Below are 21,285 nucleotides of genomic sequence, written 5' to 3' on the forward strand. Positions count from 1 at the left end.
CCTTGCGTCTAAACCTTATTTACATCACAACACTCCAGATCCAAATTATTAGTGCCAATTTTCAAAAATTGTAAATAAACTAAATTCTCCCACATATCAGCATCAACAACCATCATCTTTAAACAAATATATTAATTCCAAATAAAACATGGTCTTATCAGATCTCAACGAACGGTTATTTCGCAACGTTAAATAACTCTCTGTCAAGTTCGGTGGCAAATATCTTATGGTAATAAATTAAGAGGCCTAAATAATTAGCCTGAAAATAAAACGGCATTCGCGGTACTCGGCTTAGGTACCAAATTGCTAGGATGGAGCGAATTCAGATAATAGCGTCACCAACACGCGGCAATATGGACTCGTGAGCATTCCAGTTCTAAGATTTTCAAGGTCGCATTCGTGATGGAGATCTACTCAAATTAAAGCAAATTAACACATGAGAAACGATTCGTATCAATTATTCATGTGAAGATTTTTGCATTACACAAGTTCTCTTTTTAGGAGAAATTAAATCGAGGGGTTACAGAGATCAGATGAAGCAGTGAAACTTTCACTCCTCTTTCGCGAGGAGTGCAGGTGATTTAGCTGGTAATTTTCCACGAACTAACTGATAGTGAAAATCCCTACGTCTTCATTGCAATGGGTCAGTTCAGGAAATATCCAGAAGTCTATTTCATTTCCCATCAAAATATCTCAATTGCAGATCAATTATTGATAGGTATTTACCAAAGGGAAATTGGACTAGCATAAAATTTGTTATTAACAACTTCAGTTAGTAGTGCCTTCGTGACATTCAGGATCAACCGGTTTTGATGCGCAATCATGTGGCTTGCAAAAAAAGATTGTTATTTATGACTTCATTCGTTTTATCATTAGCAAGAAATATAGAGTTGGACACATGTTCCAGTTTCTAAAAAGATATGGTAAAGAAATCGTGACAAGGAAAGCCGCAAAACCGCTTTAAACAGGGGGAAAATTACCATAATTTGAGATTCTGTCCACTTATTCTCCTAAATAATGCAATAAAACGTTTTTCAAAACCTTTTTCAAACCTCAAAGACCCTAACGGTCACTTTTTATTGATACTTAATTTACTTTCCAAAAATGCGCCGAAACATCTATCAGAATCGAATTTGAGTTATTAATTAACAATTTGGTTCAATTTGTTTTAGCAAGTATGGAATTTGACCTTTATAAAGATACATTTATTTCACTAGAAAACGTATTAAAAAAGAAAAATTCGATCTCTGAGATATTGATTTAGGATCTTGTGTCAATACCAAAAGAAAACTCTTTCATGTGTAGATTTAATAAAGAATTTCGATGTTAGTTTATCATTGATGAGAAAATTAATTTGGGCTTTAAGTTTTGAGTCTAAGGAAGTCGAGCAATGGCGAACATGTAACCAAGCAGTTGAGGGCAGAACCCACTTACTCTTATCTTACCCGCTCTGTAATTCGAAAAACGTGCATTTTAAGTCAATAAAAAATGAGGCACACAGCCGACAATTTTCTTTAAGTAAGATAAGCTTATAAACTAAATGGAGGGACAAAAGTTAAAAAATTGCTCAATCTTAAAAGGCTCTGAATTTTAGAGCATACTTGCTGAGTACTGTGGATGTTCTTTGCAATGTGAGCAATCTAAGTACAATAGGAACAGAGATGTTTTGAAGTGAGAACACAATGTTCGGATATCAATCAGTTGCGACAAAAAAGTCAGAGTCGTCCTTAGAGGGAATAATAAAATTAGCACATCACGGAAAAAGTCAGGGGTATCACTCGCAATTGTGAAAACCGCAGAGGCTCTGAGAAGTCAATTACCTACGAGAGTCATTTTCAAGGATATGAAAAAATTCAGCATCATTCTAAAAGAGGGAAAAATTCTGAGAGAAAAAAAGCTATTTCTTGTTACTTAAAATTGGGAAACTTCGTAGAAGCTCTAAGAAATAAAGTACTTCACTAGTATTCAGGAAAAAAAGCTGAAAAGATCAAGAAAAAAGTCTTTGTTTATCACCCAAAAATTTGTATAAGCTATGCAACACGGGTTTGTACGCCACTGATTGTCAAGCACATTAATAGCTCATAAATCCTAACATCACACGTATAAGAAATATATTAAATCCTAAAAGCCTCCCTATAAATTTGGCATCCTTTTATGAAAATTTCGTAATTTGCACACATTGCGAAATATCATAATAAAACAATGACATATTTAAACATTCGACTTTGTTTGTCCCCTTTTTGAATAAACCCCGCCTATTACGAACAAGCTATTACAGTTAGTGTTTTTGGGACTCCAAATTGAAATACAAAACTTGGATTTTTGCCACAATTTTTTACTGTTTTCAGCGTGGATTGTATCGCGTGAATTTTTGCCTGAAATTTGGAAAACTGGAATTTTTGGCTTTTTGAAATGAGAATAAAGTACATAGAACCTCCTTGAAATATTTGAAAAACATTCAAGCTTGTATCAGAAGGACAAGAAAGCATAAAATACGTATTCTAAGTTAAGTGTAGCTGAAACTTTAGATTTATGAAAGGCATTGAATTCACCAGGTACAACACGAAGCTACTTTCTTGCTAGTTCATATACCAATTTAAAACTTACAGTAATATAACATTAAATATCAATTACCATTCAACAACATTAAACATTTTCTGAATAATTTTCATTGTTCCTGTTTCACTGAAACTGTGAGGATGGTCTGTCAAACATTAGAACAGTCATTTTGTATTGTTTGACGGTGAGTTGACTGTGCCCGTTGATGTGAATAAAAATGATACAAAATTAATTGAATAGAAAATTTTATCCATGAAAAATGTTGGAATTTTTAGCCAAATAGTACCAAGAGTAGATGTGATGAATATGAAGTAAGTTTTGGTTTTGAAATGTGAGTAAATGAGAAAGTATGATATGAATATGAACCAATGTAATGGTCGCAAAGCAGAATGGAAAAAATGGAAATGTACAAGCAAAATTTCAATTTTGTAATCTTATTATTTACTTCACATTCCTTGCACCTCTCTTCAAGTAAATAATGTTGCTATAATTGACCTAACTGTAGTTAGGCCGTGACCTGATCGACAATGTGAATCATTCACAAATGTTCAGATTTTGAGTAAGACTCACAGGGAATTAATGTAAAATATTGTAATCATATCCCTTTTTAAAGGGCTATGGATGACATAGAATGGAAATTTAATGATTCTATAGTAAACTTCCTAATACGGGGCGTTGTCAGAATCCTCTTTGGAGACGAAAAGTTTAATTTAGTAAATTAGGGAGGTATAGGACAACAAAATTTTAGTGGAAGCAACCTGGCAATCCTTCAATACAATTTACAAGACAAATATGCCTCCCTAGCATAAAATTGATCTGTAAAGTCCACTTTCATGCAAACACACGTAAACCAAAATATTAATATATGATATTACTTCTGTCTTAATAAGAAATGGTTATATCCACCCAGTTCCCCACATTCTACACCGTTTAAAGCTATTTAGTGGTGAACTATCAATGACCGCTAATTTTATCAGGAACATAAATGTCTAACTATTTAATATTGCTGACTGTTAGGATTGATGTTATGGTGTTACAGGATGTTTGAAAAAAGGAGGTGAATCCGTTAACCACAGATTTCTTGGGGAATAATATAAATATGTACGAGTAGACCGGCGCACATTTTTCCCTATCGATTACAAAATGCTCAAATTCGTACCCCTTCGATAGGAACCCCCTCACGTCACCTACCCCAACCTTCCGCCACCAATACTTCGTTCGGATACTATTTTTCGGAACCAAGTATTTTTTCGTTTATGTCTTTATTTGCGAATTATGTGCGTAATTTATTAATTTTTTTTTGAATTTTTGATTTTTTTGAAATTTTTAATTCACGAAAAACACCATTTTAGAGCAATTTTTCAGGACTGTTCCAAATTTCATTAGCCAACTATAGGACATTTTTATTAAGTTAATTTTGGATTGTCATAAATTTAAATCATTAATATTTAATTAATAAACTGGCGTTTAGTATTGCTGAACAGCCATCGTAAATTAATTTGGAGCGTCGTGCTAACAGTGAACATAATTCAATGGGGGCGCTACCATGTAATTTTTTTCAGTTTTTATTTTGTAAAGAACACAATTACAAATTTATGTGGCAATATAAAGTGCCCCGCAAGAGCATTTTTGAATAGAGAAGTGTTTAAAATCGATATTTCCAAAGTCAATATCGTTAGTTGAGCACGTGCTACAATAGTGCAACCTGAAAAGTAAAACATTCGCTGAAAACTCGGCAGTTTTCAGCTTCTAATGGAAAATCCAAACAAATTCTCCCGTTAACCAAAACCAAACTTGAGGTCAAAAGCAACAGCGGGTGTGTTAATACCTGATTAAATATTGGTCCATTTCGATGGTCCATCAAACTAGCCCGAAAATACATTTGGAGCATCGAAAAATAAGTAGCGGTTAATGTCAAGGTTGAGTTTAAATATAATTAGGCCAGTGCATTATTAGATCAGTGTGGAGGATGCCGGTGCAATGCCAATGAGGCTATTTGTGAATGTATTACTTGCTCTCTGCTCTCTTGCTTGTTACAACTTTCGTTTCGTCAATTATCGAGCGGAGAAAATCGCTCATTCCAGGGTGAGTGTCGGGATCAGCTTTCGCTATGAAAGCGGAGTCATCTGCGAATAGATCGAATCTGCTGGCTTAGGGACCAAGCTTAATGAAGCTTAAAGGGATTGTGATGAATGTTTCGGAATAAGTGGAGTGGAAAACAAAATGAAGGAGAGAAAAATATTATAATACAATTGAAGGACAAACACAAATAAGAATTTTAGATCAAAGATGATCAAAGAGCCAGAGGACCTTCTTCCTTCTAGTGCTTAATTAATAATAAAATTTTATGTAAATTAACAGGCTATGTGGGCACGAAGTAATTCGCAGGGACTCGAGGGACAATCACTCATCTAAAATAATCCTCCATTACATCTCGCACGAAAACATTGCCCACTGTAGTCGTAAGATTACTCCTCGCGCCGTTTCTCTCTTTACCCAACCACAAGTGATTAACATGGTGCACAGTGGCAGTAATTACAAATTTGGGCAGACAAAATTATTTTTTAATTCTTAGTCCATATTGCAGGATTGACAAAAATGCAATTATTTATTATATTTATTTATTTTTTATGTATACAAGGTTTTCTAAAATGTATGTACAATAACAGAGCGTTCTACGTTCATATGTATAGTTATCTTGTTATAATAAAATTCTTATCACGGATATCAAGGTTTTCAAAAAATATATAGGTCAAAAAATGCTTCTATGGACAGTGTGTTCAAAATTTTGTTTTATCTGATAGCTCGTAAATTTTTAGAGACGTATGAAGCACGTGCTCTTCCTAGATTATAACGTCTATATGGAGTTTCCGTTTCTGGGTTCCACGATGGTGATCTGGGTAACCGTAAAAGATACGAAGTTAGTTAAATTAGGAAAAAGTTGCATAGTTTGGAGTTCAAGAATATGCCGTTTTAAAACTTGACAAATTCCTATCACTTTTCAATGTATAATCGCTTGTATATATTCTGCCTACTTAGTGATTTCTGCAGTTTAATAAAATGCAACTGCACGTTCATACCAAAGTTCATATTGAATTAGAATGCATTATTTAACTTAAATCAAGTTTGTAGAATATTAAAAAATATTTCCTTTTTACGTTATATTCATATTTTTTCCATCTATACAAATTCAGCTTATCTAACATTCGCCCTAATTCAATTAACTTGAACAAAAAGCAGTAGTTATACGGTACTGTTGCCAAAAAATGTATTAAAAAAGGTGGCGTAGGGTTTGATAAAGGGGTATCTTTCTTAACCTCAGTAACAAAGAAGTTGGTTTGACACGGATTTAAAATTAATTAAGTTTGGCTTTAGTTCCGAGGCTCTAATTTCAATAAGGCGCTGCGAAAAGCTTTATTACAGAAAAGTCTATCGTTCAGCGTAAAACTATTGATTTATTCATGTTTCTTTCTTTGAAAGTTAGAATCACACGTTGCACTGGAATAAGTAAACACAAAGGCCATAAACAAAAGAGTTTTGGTTTAAGTTATCAAAATAGGCCAACATTAACGAACCTATGGAATCTTTTATGGATTCTAAAATATTGATGACGAAAATGTAACTGGTACTCATTTACATATGAATGAAAACAACTGATTATGAGATAAAAAGAGGGTTTGTCCACTTTGACATCTTCTGCCATGTCAACCCGCCATCAAGGTTAATCTGTTATAGTTATTTGTCCCATTTGTTATGTTCTGTCATTTCAGTCTACCATTAATGTCATCCTGTGACAGTAGTTTCTCATTTGTGTCATGTTCTGCCATAGCACCCCGCCATCAAGATTATTCTGTCACAGTCGTTTGTCTCGTGTGTCATGTTCTGCCATAGCAGTCCGTCATCAAGGTTAATCTGTCTCTGTTGTTTGACATGTTCTACCATATCTGTCAAATTCTCATTCGTGCTTATTTACGTCTACGAAAATTAAAGTTCATATCTCTTTTTAGCGTCTGCTAGATGCGTTTGGTAATTTTTTAGATTCATTATCAATAAAACGTCTTTATACGATACATTGCGTTATATAAATTGCATTTCTTAGCTAACACTCAAATTTTGTGACACTATATAATACACACGTGTTTTTTCATCACTCTTAAATGGTTGTGCATACGTGTATTATATGGTTTATTCAGTAGAAGGACCAGGTTCGCGAAGATCCGAACCTAATATAAAGACCAACGAAAACCATCGTTCTTATCGTCTAACATAAAAAGCGTGCGAATGTTGTGGAAAATTGTCCATTAATAAATTAAGTATTAATAGCCTCTAACCATGTCCTTGATTTGTGAGCTAATTTTATTTCCGATCGCATTTGATAGTGCTTAAGAAGAAACATTGAAGAGCGTTTACTGAAAATATTTTTCGAATTTGGGAGACATCTACAATTAGAGTGAATAGGAAATTTTTATAACGCCGTTAGGGTCATACATGTTTTAGTAGATGCTTGCAAGATTACCAAAATAGGCACACTCGACCTAATTGACACTTATATGTAATAGTGGCTATTTTAAGCAAAAATTACCAAAAATTTATCTTTCTGGTACTTCTCTGCTTGTCAATAACTCCCATGATTTCGCTCTTCCGTAATTTACGACCTTAAGTTAGTATAAACTGATACTTAGCATCTGACATGTTGTATAATTATTTAGGTATCACGAGGGGGGCAGCGAATGTTAATATAACTTTTGATAAGACATAATTTTCATGTCAGATTAATGAGCATTTAAATAATAGATCGTTTTCAGTAAACAAGGTCAAAGCTCTAAAATTCCCTTTGAATGTTAGTTGCTAATAAAAATTACTTCTCCCTGGATAATCTCATCATTTTTCTTAACTTAATAGAAGTGAACAATACCGAAGCTTCCTGGTAAGCAACCAACAATTCTCTGAAAAATGGTGTTAATCAATTCGAGCATAAACCAGTTGAAATGAGGCAGTGACACTGCATCTCTCACTTATTTTATAATGGCAGTGCAATAATGACATAATCAAACAACATTGCCTCGCTTAAGGTCACTGGTCTTGCTCGTGCATTCAAAATTAAGGCCAATTTTTACACTGACTTTTTCTAGTCATCGATTACATGGCGTGGAGTGATCAATCAAGAGTTAAAAGTTTACATCAAAGCCAACATTTTTACATTTATTTTACCTTTTTATCAACACTTTTGCAACATTTTAATCTTCTAGACATCTGGCAGTTAGCCCTTAACCATAGATGGCTACATTGATCCTAAACCTAAAACTTATAATAATCTTTACCCAAGTTTGCTTTAATACGTTGGAATCAATGAGTTCGTTAATAAAGATTAGACCACCTTTTACGATCCATTCGGTTTAACACGAAAACAGCAATGATTTTACAACGGAAACATCAATAAAACCCGAACTAAACAGATTTTTAATCTCCCTCAGTAAGCACTGATAGTACCTAATTTTCCACCCTGCCGGTTCTTACCTTCGTTAAATGTGATCTTATTCTCACTGGTGGTACTGCTGGATCTCGTACTTTTCGTGCTGCCATCGTACTGGTTGTACCTTCTTCGAGCAGGAGTAGATTGACTAGAAGAATATTTCGAGTAGTACCCGTTGCTGCGAGAGTACCTGCTGGAAACTGCTGAGGAATTCGTGTTGGATTCCTCGCTGTCACTGTGATCGTCTGGAATCAATGATTAATGCGATTATTCACCATGAATAATGTTTGGGAATACAGTATTTTAGCATTTCGTTCGTTTCCAAACTGTAATTAAAGCGTTTTGGAGAGGAAATAATGCTCCATTATCATAATTCGGGTAAACATTAGGTAGTTTACATGATCGAGTTGGTTTTGGAAAGTTTGATTGAAAATTGGAAATTATGGACAGATCAGTGGCGCAACTACCAGGATATTACAGAATGTGATTACTTTAAAGGATTTAAAAACTCGTAGTTCGCGATAAAATGCGATCTAAATAAATCTAAAAAGATATCTATTAGCTCCAAATGATCTAAGCCGATCTAAAAACCAAATTAAAAATTTCACTTTGCCGTAAAATAGTTTTAAGTCCTTAGAAATTGTCATTTACGCCATATAATGATTCATCATTTTCAGCTTAATTTTCCACAAGCTCACGTAAACTCACCAAAAATTTCAAAACTAAAAATAAATACTGAAAACATCAAAATTTAAATTCTGAAACTTGAATTTCTCATTTTCATCACATCTAAGGAAAAATCGTTATTTGCACGCAGCAACACAGCACCTTTAGCTTGAGTAGATATTGAGAGTCAGCTACAACTTTGCCATAAGCGAGTCTCCGGATACTCAAAAAAGAAACTTTGTCACATTTGGATACTTTTGGCTAGAATTGTACATATCTGCTGATTAAATAATCAGACCAGGGTCTCCTGTAGAGCCACGATTTTCTGGCCAGCAATGAGTAAAATCCCACATGAAGAAAAAAGGGGGGTGAATTGGAGAGCGAAAATCGAAGAGGGGATAACTGGAGGGTTCCTTCTTCCGTTTTTCTTCTATTATTTGAACGAAAAGCCGTCATGCGTCAGTACACTTAAGATATTATTTCGTTGTCAGAGATGTGTCATGCGCTGGTGTAATCGACGCTAACATAAGAAGTAAGGAAGTGACGTCACTTTGACGTCACTTCCTCTGATTTATCCGCCATGGATTAGTGTCGAGTTTGACAAAAAGGACAAACCAAATTGTAAAAAACAATACTACATCCACGTCTTCTCTCTTCTAGATAATTCTATAGTTCCTGTTGAAGTAGTATTAAGGAAATTTCATTTCAACAGTGAATTAAGAAACTTGATGTTGTCATGAGAGACATCTTCTCACTCCAATTCTGCTGATTCACTGGACTCGAAAACTTAATTCAATTAAAAAGCATCAAACAGTCTAAATGGAAATTGGTCTGATCTAATATCACTCAACCTATAGCGCTTTCTAGCCAAAACTAACCCAAACTAGCTTGCTCAATAAATTCTAAACGCATTACAAATACGGTTTAAACTCAATTCCCTTAACTAGATGAGATGAGGCCAGCGTGTTATTTCCTCCATAAAATACAAAGGGCTACTTTGTATACAAAAGTCAATATCTTCTAAATTCCTAGTGGAAATGTTATAAATTATGGAATAGCTGCCGCCATAAATAAGTTTTGGCCCTATACCTTCGGAAGCTTAAACAAACATATGTTTGATAACTGCTGAACGTTATTAATCCTTCGAATGGTGTTTACAAGTTAAAATGTTGTAAACGTCATCTAAGTAGAGCAACTTTCATTGAAGCCTAATATTTTAATCGTTATAGGTCTCTTTACTTTACATAATTTGTTGCAAATGAAATGTGTCAATATTGAAATAATTTTTGTAACCCAAAGGAGATAAACTATGAGAATAATAAGCCAGGAAATCCTTATCAATTCATTAGGAAAGACGGTGTTTTGCACATAAGATTTTTGCCATACTCTGAACTTCGTCCAGACTATCACAATATCGCTTCAAGAGACCGCAGCAATTAATTATTAGTTTTTACAATGATTTTATCTGTTCATCGCTTGGAAAACATTTACGAGAAGTTTTAACTGAATGGCTCAAAGATCTCTTTTTAGTTACACAATGATTAAGTATATTCAAACGATACATTTACGCTCTCATCAGCTACTTTGCAAATTACCTTAATTCAAAAAAAAAACGATTATGATGCAAATTACTCCTCGTTTAACGTTTTTCAACCTGAATCGATGATGGTGCCTTTTACAAATGTCAGATGTTATAAATTATTGTTGGCGGATTATATAAGGGCTGCAGTTCACCCTCAAAAGGGGAGGCTATTGATTTCCTTAACTCAGCAATTTAGGTCTAAGTTAAATTAAGTACAGGGTCTTCACGTGAGAATGTGCACCTTAGCTATTTTATTTGAAGAGTTAGAAAAATGTGTCAAATACAAAATCTATCGAGAATTTTCACTCATTTTTGCGCTAATGAAGAATTTTTGTTCAATAATATTCCCATATTTTCGACAGTCCGGCGCATTATTCTTTTGGAACAGAAATTCTTCGTTTAGGTGAAAACTGTATATGATAAAATTATATATGATAATATCATTAAACCAAAAATTTCAAAAAATCAGAATGTAGATCTACGCATATACAGGATGTTTCATAATTGTGGTGACGAATCGACACAGGTAATAGATTATCGAAAAATAAGTATAATTTACTTAATAAATGATTGTCCTAAGACCCGTAGGAAAAACAAAAAAAACATAGGAACACCGATTTTCATTTCAATAGTTACAATAGTTTTGATGTAAACTAAAAAAAGGGAAAAAAAGTTGAATTTTAACACCCGGATCTTAGGACAATCGTTTATTAAGTAAACTATACTGATTTTTCCATAATCTATTACTTGTGTTGATTTGTCACGATAGTTATGAAATATCCTGTATATAGAAATAATAATATGCAGGGTGTGTCATAAAAAAGTGGAATTTCCACCAAATTTCGAAACGGCGTTGATGTCTCTTTTAACACCATAACATTCTTGAGGAAATTTTGGTGCTTAACTCATTTCTTCCAAGTTTTGAAACAAAAAAAGTTAGCGGGGGAGTACATTTGCAAATGAAGACCCTATATATACTGACTTTATTCGAATCATGTTTTTGTAAACAAATAAATCTGGACCTTATTCGTAATACTATCTAATAAGAATCGCGGTAAGTATAAAATGGACACTCACTAGTTTTGCAAACATCTCCCATTTCCAATTGTCAAGAGCTCAATGGAAATGTGAATAACCCTCCATAGTAGCATATTACAACTCTCCATTTTCCAGGCACTAATGGCATATTGAATCACATATCAGAGGTTATTGTGAAATGCCTACAGCGTTTTGTCACCAGAAATTTAAATTAATAGGTTTTTAAATTCTTCAAGAATGGGTTTTGAGGAAATTCTGGGGGTGATCAATTAAGATGTATGGTTGGTGCAACCTTGTAAAAAAACCGAATTTAAGAGTAACTAATTGAATTGCAGGCAATTTTTTCTCTTCTTTGTATTATAGTTCATCTTTTAGATTAAATTAAATCTATCAAAAATATGTAGATTGGACTGAGCCAAGGCAAAAGTACCATCGGCACTCTTAATTTGCCTGCTATCACTCGAAATATAGCTCGGAAATCAATCAAACATGTCACAAGTTTTAGACCCAGACACAGATTAGAAAAAGCATCGAATTACACATCTCAAAGATTACAGGACCTGACCTAATCTCTTGATAACAAAAAGGACTGTAATAGGAGACAAAACCCAAATCCTACCCTGGAGCGTCAGCATCGAAAAGCAGATTTCACACATTTTTTACACAAACAGATGGGCACTTTCATCCCTATTGCCTTAAATTACACTGGAAAATTACTAAAAACTCAAATTCTCTCTGAGGATATTAAGAAAAAACCACATTTACCTAATGGTTTTGTTATCATGGGTCGAGACGTGAGGTAAAACCAAGGCAGACTCAAATATTGACTTTCATATTATTCGTCTTTGTTGGCTCTATGCCCTTTTGGAACGGAAACTGTTTTGTTTGGGAGACAGATTAGCTGCTTTAGAACGTGTGCCATGTTTGAAGTATATTTTTAGGAGGTGATGATAATAAGGTAGTGTTCTTGTGATATATTAAATTACATTATAGCAATCAAACGAGCATACAGAAATAATTACAATTATTTGTCTCAAAAACCGCAGAGATTTTGCTTGAAAGCGAATTAAATGCCCGGATTACTCAACATGATGAATATCAATAAATTATTTATCAATTAATTTTATTTACTAAGTTAAGAATTTACAGGTTGTAACAGCTTAATAACCGGAAAGCTTTCCTTAAAATTACTTTCAGGAACAGTTTAGACTGCTTGAAATCATTAAGGATATCGACCTTCTATTGTTGCCCTTCGAAGGGCTTATAGAAAACAACATATAGCTGCGTGAGACCGTTAGAAATAGATTGTTTGTACATTCCCAATGTTATTTTTGCATGTGAATCGATAGATGATATTTTTAGCATGTCATTTACCTTTGGAAAAATTGGATATTACGTTAGACCATGAGGATTTTGGCCCTTAGAATAATTATTGGGAATTTTTTACACATTTTTTGACGAGGTTTTACGCACAAAATTACCGGGCATTTAATAATATGATAGCTCTTTCTATTAAATGATAGCAGAAGACTCTGAAAGAGGCATTTTTAAACAGGATAGTCCAGAGATGTTGCTGATTAAACAGGATTTTTCACGAAGAGGAGACCTCAGATATTATACGTTCACATCTCTAAAAAGGTAGATTTTATTATATTATTGACAATCATTCGTTTTGAGGTTGCACAGATTATTTATTAAGCCGGATTTAAATTATGGTCACCAAAGCTGCAAATACTAAAATGAAGCGGAATAAATATTTATTTCGGAGTATATTTTATCCAATTCCAAGGTCTCCCACCTACCAAATCAAGCAAGAAATAAAGGCTGAATCTAAAAAACACTATCTGCATTAAACATAGAAGCATTCTTAACGCAGTAACAGCAGAGAGCATTTGTGCTATTACAAAAATAATCTCTAGGTCAAATTTGTTTTCCATTGTAATAAAGCTAGTTTACCATAAAATGCATTAAAAGTATTAATGAAAATGTCTGCCTTTCCCCTTTTCAAATAGAAATTTCTGCTAGTTCAATTAGATTTCCATTTACAGCGCTGAAGAAAATTTCTCACTGTTTGCCCTCAATTTATATCTGTTGCCAATGAAATACTCCGACTAAAGCACGGAAAGAAAAGGGAGGGTCAGCAACCCCTATTCCACAAGAGGAGAAAGACAAAAGCCCCTGGCAAATGGCAACGCATAACTCTCTTCAGAACACCGAATTCCGAGTTAAATAAATTACTTGAGCAGCAGTCCGGCAAAAACAAATGTCGAACCTTTGACGCGTCTCAATGAGTGCAAAGGATGGGCTACGCACTGTAATCATCCCAAATTAAGCTCTCTCGGCAAGACCGAAGATAAAACAAAAATATTTGTCTTCGCAAATTTAAGCACCAACAATTAAAACTCTACCACTCATCCATAATTTTAAAGAAATCCTCATTAGGTCAGGTTGAAATAATGAGGGACCAAACACACAATTCTGGGGAATGCTTGCATTGGACCTCAAGAACCCAGAGAGACATTCATTAAACTGTACTTTCTGAGCCGCATTAGCAAAATAACTCGGAAACCACTCCGAAGCAACTCCTCTCTTCACAGATTGCTCCACTTTTCATATCAGAGCATTATGGCTGACGCAGTAGAATGCCTTTGACAAGTTACAAAAAGTGCACCAGAAAACTTACCCTCGTTAATTTTCGAATACTGCTCTTCTTGAAAGGAAGGCATGCGTTAGGTTTTCTTGACGGAATATACTGGTCAGAACTAAGAATTCCATGCCTGGTGAGGAAAGATGATAGTTGAGCCTTCTTAACTCTCTCAATAACTCTGACTATGGGCAATGACGCCACCGGTCAAATTCTATATCTCCCTCTTTGTAAGGTAGAACAACAGTCGCTATTTTCGGACTATTGGGGAACATTTCCATTTACAACTGATGAATTAAGAATTTCAGCTCTTCCAGAGCTGCATCTGGAAATCCTAATAAGACTCTGACTCAGGTGCCATCTTATCCAGAAGCATTCTTATTTGAAGAGCCAGCAAGGAAGGATCAAGCTTTGACATTCTTTCTTTGCTCCATTAATTAAAGAAAGACAATACGTATTAGTTTAGGGCATCAGAAACATATCGCTCTCCAATCGCCTCAGAGGGGCATATTCTGAAGAAACTTCAACTAACCTGAATTCTCATTGGAACCCGTCCTTCACCAGAGGTTATATCGGTTTCTCTTGATTTCCATGGCCCCAAACGGTCTTAATAGTTATTGTCTTAACATTATTATGCGTACTAACGTGTTGTATAACACCAACCTGCGTTAACATAAAAATCTCCATATAATCTTTTTTAGATGAGGTCGTAAACTGATTTTATTGTTGCCATAAATCTGTTAATTGCACCTCAGTTTTTGTTTGAATACATGTATAGTAAACTACAACCACTTGCACTAACACGAGTAAATCTCAAAAATTGTTAATTTACCTGTTGATTCGAATAAGTAAACACACCCATTTTGAGGATGAATTGATATGAGAGGAACCACTCAAAGCCAGTTTTATCATGAGGTGTTAAAAGGAAACTTTATTTATACCTCAAATCTTATTTAAAACTGCTAGGGCTTTGGCTTTTTGCGAGCTTTTAATAGATGTTTTATAAACACGAGTGTATATTATGTATGTGCTGACACGTGTTCCAGTATTACGAGATTCATTAAGCATAACAATTTATTGATGCAAATTTACGTTTTTATTAATGCGTTTTCAGATACATTTATCAAGGTAAGTATATACAAGGTGTCGGAAAATACCATAAACAAAAAGGATGTCGCTAATTCCATAGGTGAAAACAGGCCGATTTAACTCACTTCGATTATGATCCAAATTGCCTCGCTTTCACGACAGTTGACATTCAGATTAGACTAAAAAATACCTTTTTCTCAGTTAGTTTTGAAATGCCTTGTAGCGCTTTGCTCGAAATAGATACACTAGTTTACACTGACGGAGGCTACGAAAGCTCTCCATGTACCGGGTAGATAAAAGATATTTAAAGTTTGCTAAATTTAGGACTTTTTGCTGAGCAGCAATTTAATTTATTTTAATTTCAAATTTTAGGTTACAGCTAATACTATTCCATTTATTGTTTAACCTCTTCCTTTATCTTCAAATTCCGTACCGTTTTACACCTAATTGAAAATCACAATGTTTTTGACCTTTGAATAAGCACTAAACAAAGGCAATTAATTTTAATTTGTTTATGCAAATGTTTATTTGCTAAAAATTAAAAAGATGTACAGTCAATTTTTTAAAAATTTATTTAAATGTTATGCAATTTTGGAGGTTTTTTTTATTAAAATATAGAACATTGTTCCATTTCGATGTTTCGACGATGTTTCACTTCCGCTCGGGGGAGAAAAAACGTAATTTAGCTATATAACCTTAAGGGCAGTTCAGAATCACTTATTGAACGATTCATTTCAACTTCAGAAAAATTCGAATTACTCTAAAACAGTTCGGAATTTGAAGATACATGAAGAGGTAAAAAATATTTGAAAAAATACTGTCCATATGAGCATAAAAGAAGAGAAATGGACTTGTTACTCATCAAAATGTTATTATTAAATTTAACCGAGTTTAAATATTTTTTGACCCACTTGGTAGATAGGGAACTTTTTAGAGCTATGTCAGTGTAATGCCCATGTATGTAGACCGATATTGAGTAGTTTCGATATAAATTTAAACAAAATTTGATCAAAATTGTGTACTGTGTTTCAAGATTATTCAAGAAGAACCCGCTTTTAAAACAGCTCTGAAGACCTCTACCAGAAAATCGCAGCATCTTTGCACATAGATAAATTGAGCTGAATCAACCCATTTTCATTCCAGGAATTAGAAGGTTCTGTTGTCTATGTTACTCTTTTGTAATAAAATTAAAATCGCTTTCACTATCAGGTCTGTGACACCGAAGCTTGTAAATCACCTATTTTCAGATCACTTGCATAGTATCTAAGCAAACAATAAATTTATTTCTATTCCCTTTAAATACGAATTTGCTCAAATTTACAAAAATTTATGGGTACAACCGACATCACCAAAGTCACATGTCGTAGTATTGAATCAAGCACTGTTACATCTGACGGCAAATTGCTGGGAAATGATCCAAATTTTCCACGGCCTGTTAGCATATATTTTGTATTTTTTTTAATCGTAAAATATATTATGATGTGATTTATTACATTATGGCGACAGTGCCCCCAGATTGTTTAAGTTTCTAGCGAACCATGAATTACTTCAACTAATTTATAAGTCTAAAAAGTCGAGTAAAGATCGCTAAATTATTTGTTGTACAACTTTTACTATCTAATTAATGGCGAACTTGTTTCTAAAGATAATTTGTAAAAGGCATATTGATCGTGAATATTACATCAAGCCTCGAATTGGCTCCTTGTGAGCCGCAATGAGAATTATGTTTCGACCTTTTTACTTCTAATAATAAGTTCTAGGAAAATGGTTAGAATGACTAATCTGATATGAGGAAAACTCTGAAAATATAAGTGGGTACTATGGGAATACCGGCACAGGTACCTCAGACCTAAGTTAATAAATTTAATTTACTGCACGTATATGAGAACTGAAAGTAGAACTTTACCGCACGATTTGCGAGCCGAAAGTAAAATTTTACTGTACATGTTCTGTCAAAACTTTTACCGCCCGCAAATCAACGTGGTACTATTCAGGGGCAAAATTTAGACCGCCCTGTATATTTCTTAATCTCTAAGAGGCAGGGACACTTTGATCATTATTCCTTAATTCTAGAAGGTATTCAATATTAATGATTGAGTTAAAGTAAGTCACATTAAATAAGAGACGGCACTTGAGTCCAGATTTTTTTAAAATAAGTGAGTCATCTGGCCTCTGATCTAGTGCAAATTCGCTCATATTTATGTCTTGAATCAGATGTTAAGTGTAGTAAATGAAATTTACTTGCAATGTAAGTTTCTTCACCCAAAAGGATCTACGGTTGTTGCAATATGAGAAAATCAAACTCCCAGACCTATAAACAAAATCTTGGAAATCTTCCCCATCTTCTAGAAAATAAACACACATTTTGGATCATAATACGAAGTGAGAATCTGTATAAAATATCCTAATTTGGCTAGTAATCGGTGAGACAGTTTTGAAGATCTACGATGATCTGCGACTCATGGATGTGGAACTTCCTGGATTTTCCATCTCTAATACACTACAAGGCATCTTCTACAATGTTCCTGTGTTGATCAAATAATATTACCATAACTAATTGAAAAAAAAGGTAGACATTTTAGCTATAGAAGAAGAACTAAAATTCATCCATAATTCAAAGTAAGATGCCAGAATATACTAAAAAACTTAAAATCTACAATACATGAGCCCCATTTTGCACGACACCGTTAGAAAGAAATCTAAAGAAGACTGCGTTGTTCATATTCTCTTAAAGCGGAAAAAAATATAGACGATTAAAATTCACAAAAGAGGATGGCTTGATGAAAAATCTAACCCACTGGCTTACAGTTTATAGTTAGAATTTTACCATAATTAATTTATCATTTCGGACAAAAAAAGAACGTAGAAGATATCAGAGCATCGTGTTAGTAAAATTTCTAAGACCTGCTAATAGACGGTTCGGGTTAGTTTAGTTTTTTAGTAGTTCAGGTTTAAAGTAACGGAACTTAATAATGCTTTAAAGTGGAAATCAAGAACGATTAACTCCTAGGAATCGTAACCAATTTTATTGCAAATTTAAGGTTTAGAACCTATTAATTTAACTTGGAAAACCCTCATTTGCAATGCAAAATAATTAAATTTTGGAGAATAGCATTTGCATTTTAGAAGTTTCACTAGCATTTCAACTAAAAGGGAAACCATCAGTTGTGTTTAAGAAAGTCTTTTGAGAAAGTCTCCTTTATTTCAAATAAGATTAGCTGTTATTTAACTTTCAGAACATCAATTTCTCCAATTTGCAATAAATTATTGCGATATCTCAGAAAGGAGAACAAATTCATGGACGACCACCAGCCGAAACCATTTCTCCCAATTCTTGTTAAAAACGATGAGAACGTTATTTACTAATACCTCCCTGGATACAATGGGAGAGGACGAATTCTAAAATACAAGAAATGCCTTTTAAACTACCAGGTATACCGGTATGAAATAAGCGTCAGGATATAAATGTCGCGATATAGGGCATTTGTTGTAAACAAACCTTTTTTTTTGTTTGCTTAATTGGTATACAAACTGACAAACATATTTAGTACAAATCAAGTCCTTGAACAAATAACACTATATTATTTCATTGTGTCAAAAATGTCGAATTTTGTACCGCAAAATGATGATTTGCGGAAAGCATTAATTTTTTGCTTTCATTTGAGAGAGAAAAGTGCTGCAGAGTCGCATCGAATGCTTGTCGAGGCATATGGTGATTATGCTTTATCAGAAGCAACATGCAAAAGATGGTTTCAACGATACAGAAATAACAATTTTGATATGCAAAATGTAGAACGTGGCAGACCACCAAAAAAGTTTGAAGACGCCGAACTACAATCAATATTGGATGAAGATGACACTTTCAGTCAAAAGCAAATGGCAGAAATGTTAAATGTTGCACAACAAACAATTTCTGATCGTTTAAAAGCTATCGGTAAGATCCAAAAATGTGGAAAATGGGTGCCGCGTGAATTGAATGAAAGACAGATGGAGAACCGAAAAAACACCAGTGAAATTTTGCTTCAAAGGCACGAAAGAAAATCAGTTTTGCATCGCATTGTTACTGGAGATGAAAAATGGATTTATTTTCAAAATCCTAAACGGAAAAAATCATGGCTTAATCCGGGACAACCATCAACATCGACTACAAAACCTGATCGATTCGGCAAGAAGGCAATGCTGTGTGTTTGGTGGGATCAGAAAGGTGTGGTGCACCACGAGCTTTTAAATCCTGGTGAAACCGTTAATACTGTTCGCTACCGACAACAATTGATTAATTTAAACAATGCGTTGATCGAAAAACGATCAGAATAGGCCAGAAGACACGGGAAGGTAATTTTGCTCCATGACAACGCACCTCCACATAAAGCAACACCGGTTCAGGATACCATCAAAACACTTGGCTGGGAGTTGCTACCCCATCCGCCGTATTCACCAGAATTGGCTCCTTCGGACTACCATTTGTTTTCATCGATGGGACACGCATTGGCTGAGCAGCACTTCGATTCTCACGAAGAGGTAGAAAATTGGGTGTCTAATTGGTTTGATGCCAAAGAGGCACATTTCTATTGGCGTGGTATCCATAAATTGCCAGAAAGGTGGTCAAAATGTGTAGAAAACAATGGTCAACATTTTGAATAAATTTTATTTTTCTTTCCTTGTTAAAATTGGTGTTTTATTTTCGCAAAATAGCGCTCATTTCATACCGGTAGACCTGGTATATCTGAAGAGGGTGTTAAGTTTTCTCCTGTGCACATTATTGCAGTATCCTTAAAAGTGCATTAAACAGACATGGAACGTTCTGATTATCAGTCGACCACCGGAAAATTCCTGAGGACCTCTACACAGACCCTGGACTATCCAGACTCTATGCATATTTTTATAGATTCTGGATTAATGCCAATTAAAGCTTTCCATTCAACAATAGGCATATTTCAGATTTTCTGTTGTAGGCATCACAGAAAAAAAAGGAATTACTTCCTGATTTTGCTGTTTCTTGTCACAGCCTTCACTTAACGATCAGATCTAAAAATCAACTTGGAACTTGTACACAGACAATAATTAATTACACCATATTTCATCAGCTAACTGCTTGATATAAACATTTGCATTCTGCGTCAATCTTAATCCATTATAAACCTTTTTTATACCACTCATCTTGTCAAAGGCACTTCCAATTATATAGGTTAATTTGTTTTGATTTTACACGGAAAATCAAGTTTAAATGTGTTACGTTTTTAGTAAAATTTGTTTCATGTGGAAGATGCCTCCTTAGTATAAAGGTATGAAAATGCGCCAGAAATTCCAGTTTATTTTATTGGTGTTATTAGTTGAATTTCATTTTCAACCTTGGACCTCGAAAACACTATAAAATAGTATAATAATAGTGTTCCATGAAATGCCTATGCTGTAACTGCTTAATAATTTATAACCAGGAAAAAATAGTGAAACAAACGTGAGCGAGCCAAAGGCGTTTCAATCACGTGCTTCATGAATAAGAAGCATTTTTTCACACGGATCAGTCCGCCCAAATCGCTTTGTAAGCTATTTTCGAATCACGTATACTGTTTCTACCGAGTCTGTCCAGAAATAACTCCACCGTCCAGCAGTAGATCATGGGACGCCGGAACAGACGTCAAATGTCTGAAGCCATGTGATTTCGGTGTCTTATGATTAAAGTCGAAAATAAAATGAATACACGAGTGAGTACCTTATTTTAAATCAGACAAAATATTACGTTTTCTAGAGTTGCTATTTAAGGAAACTGAAATTTCTGGTGAAAATGGTATTTAAGAAACCCACAAGAAAGAAAATGGTTTTGAGCGACTAATTAAAAGTATTCAACATCGCAGCTGACATAGCTGAAACAGAACTGCTAATATGCTGAAATGAGGAGAGAGACTATTGCACTTTAGCTATTTCAGAAATCTAGCGGAAATATTCCAATAATGAGAACTCAAGAACTCGGAAAAGTTATCAACGTTGCTTTCATTTTGAAATCGCTCGGTTCGAGTCTTGCCGCCTGGGAAGCCAAATAAATATACTATAGAAAAATTCTTATCGCCACAGAAATTACGGAAGAACTGTGGGAGAAGCTGAGCTTTAAACCACGTTCAAAACTATAGAAATACTCTGAAAAGACCAAGTCATTCAAGTTTAGGTCTCATTGTCTTGGTACTCTTAGAAGATGCCCAAATATTACTAGTCTCATATTACTTGGCATCTACTTCGGTT

At 34.3% G+C, this 21,285-nt stretch overlaps 1 protein-coding gene across 2 annotated transcripts in view; it reads right to left on the minus strand.

The window, feature by feature from the left end:
• The window catches only part of LOC136415252 (E3 ubiquitin-protein ligase RBBP6-like), a 45,161-nt gene that overhangs the window by 14,994 nt on the left and 8,882 nt on the right, over positions 1-21,285 (minus strand). For both annotated transcript variants that reach the window (XM_066399752.1, XM_066399753.1), the window contains exon 2: positions 8,077-8,277. In XM_066399752.1, the coding sequence (XP_066255849.1) occupies positions 8,077-8,277 (201 nt within the window). The remainder of the gene's footprint in view (positions 1-8,076; positions 8,278-21,285) is intronic.

This window comes from Euwallacea similis, chromosome 19 (genome assembly GCF_039881205.1).
Source record: "Euwallacea similis isolate ESF13 chromosome 19, ESF131.1, whole genome shotgun sequence".
NCBI lineage: Eukaryota > Metazoa > Arthropoda > Insecta > Coleoptera > Curculionidae > Euwallacea > Euwallacea similis.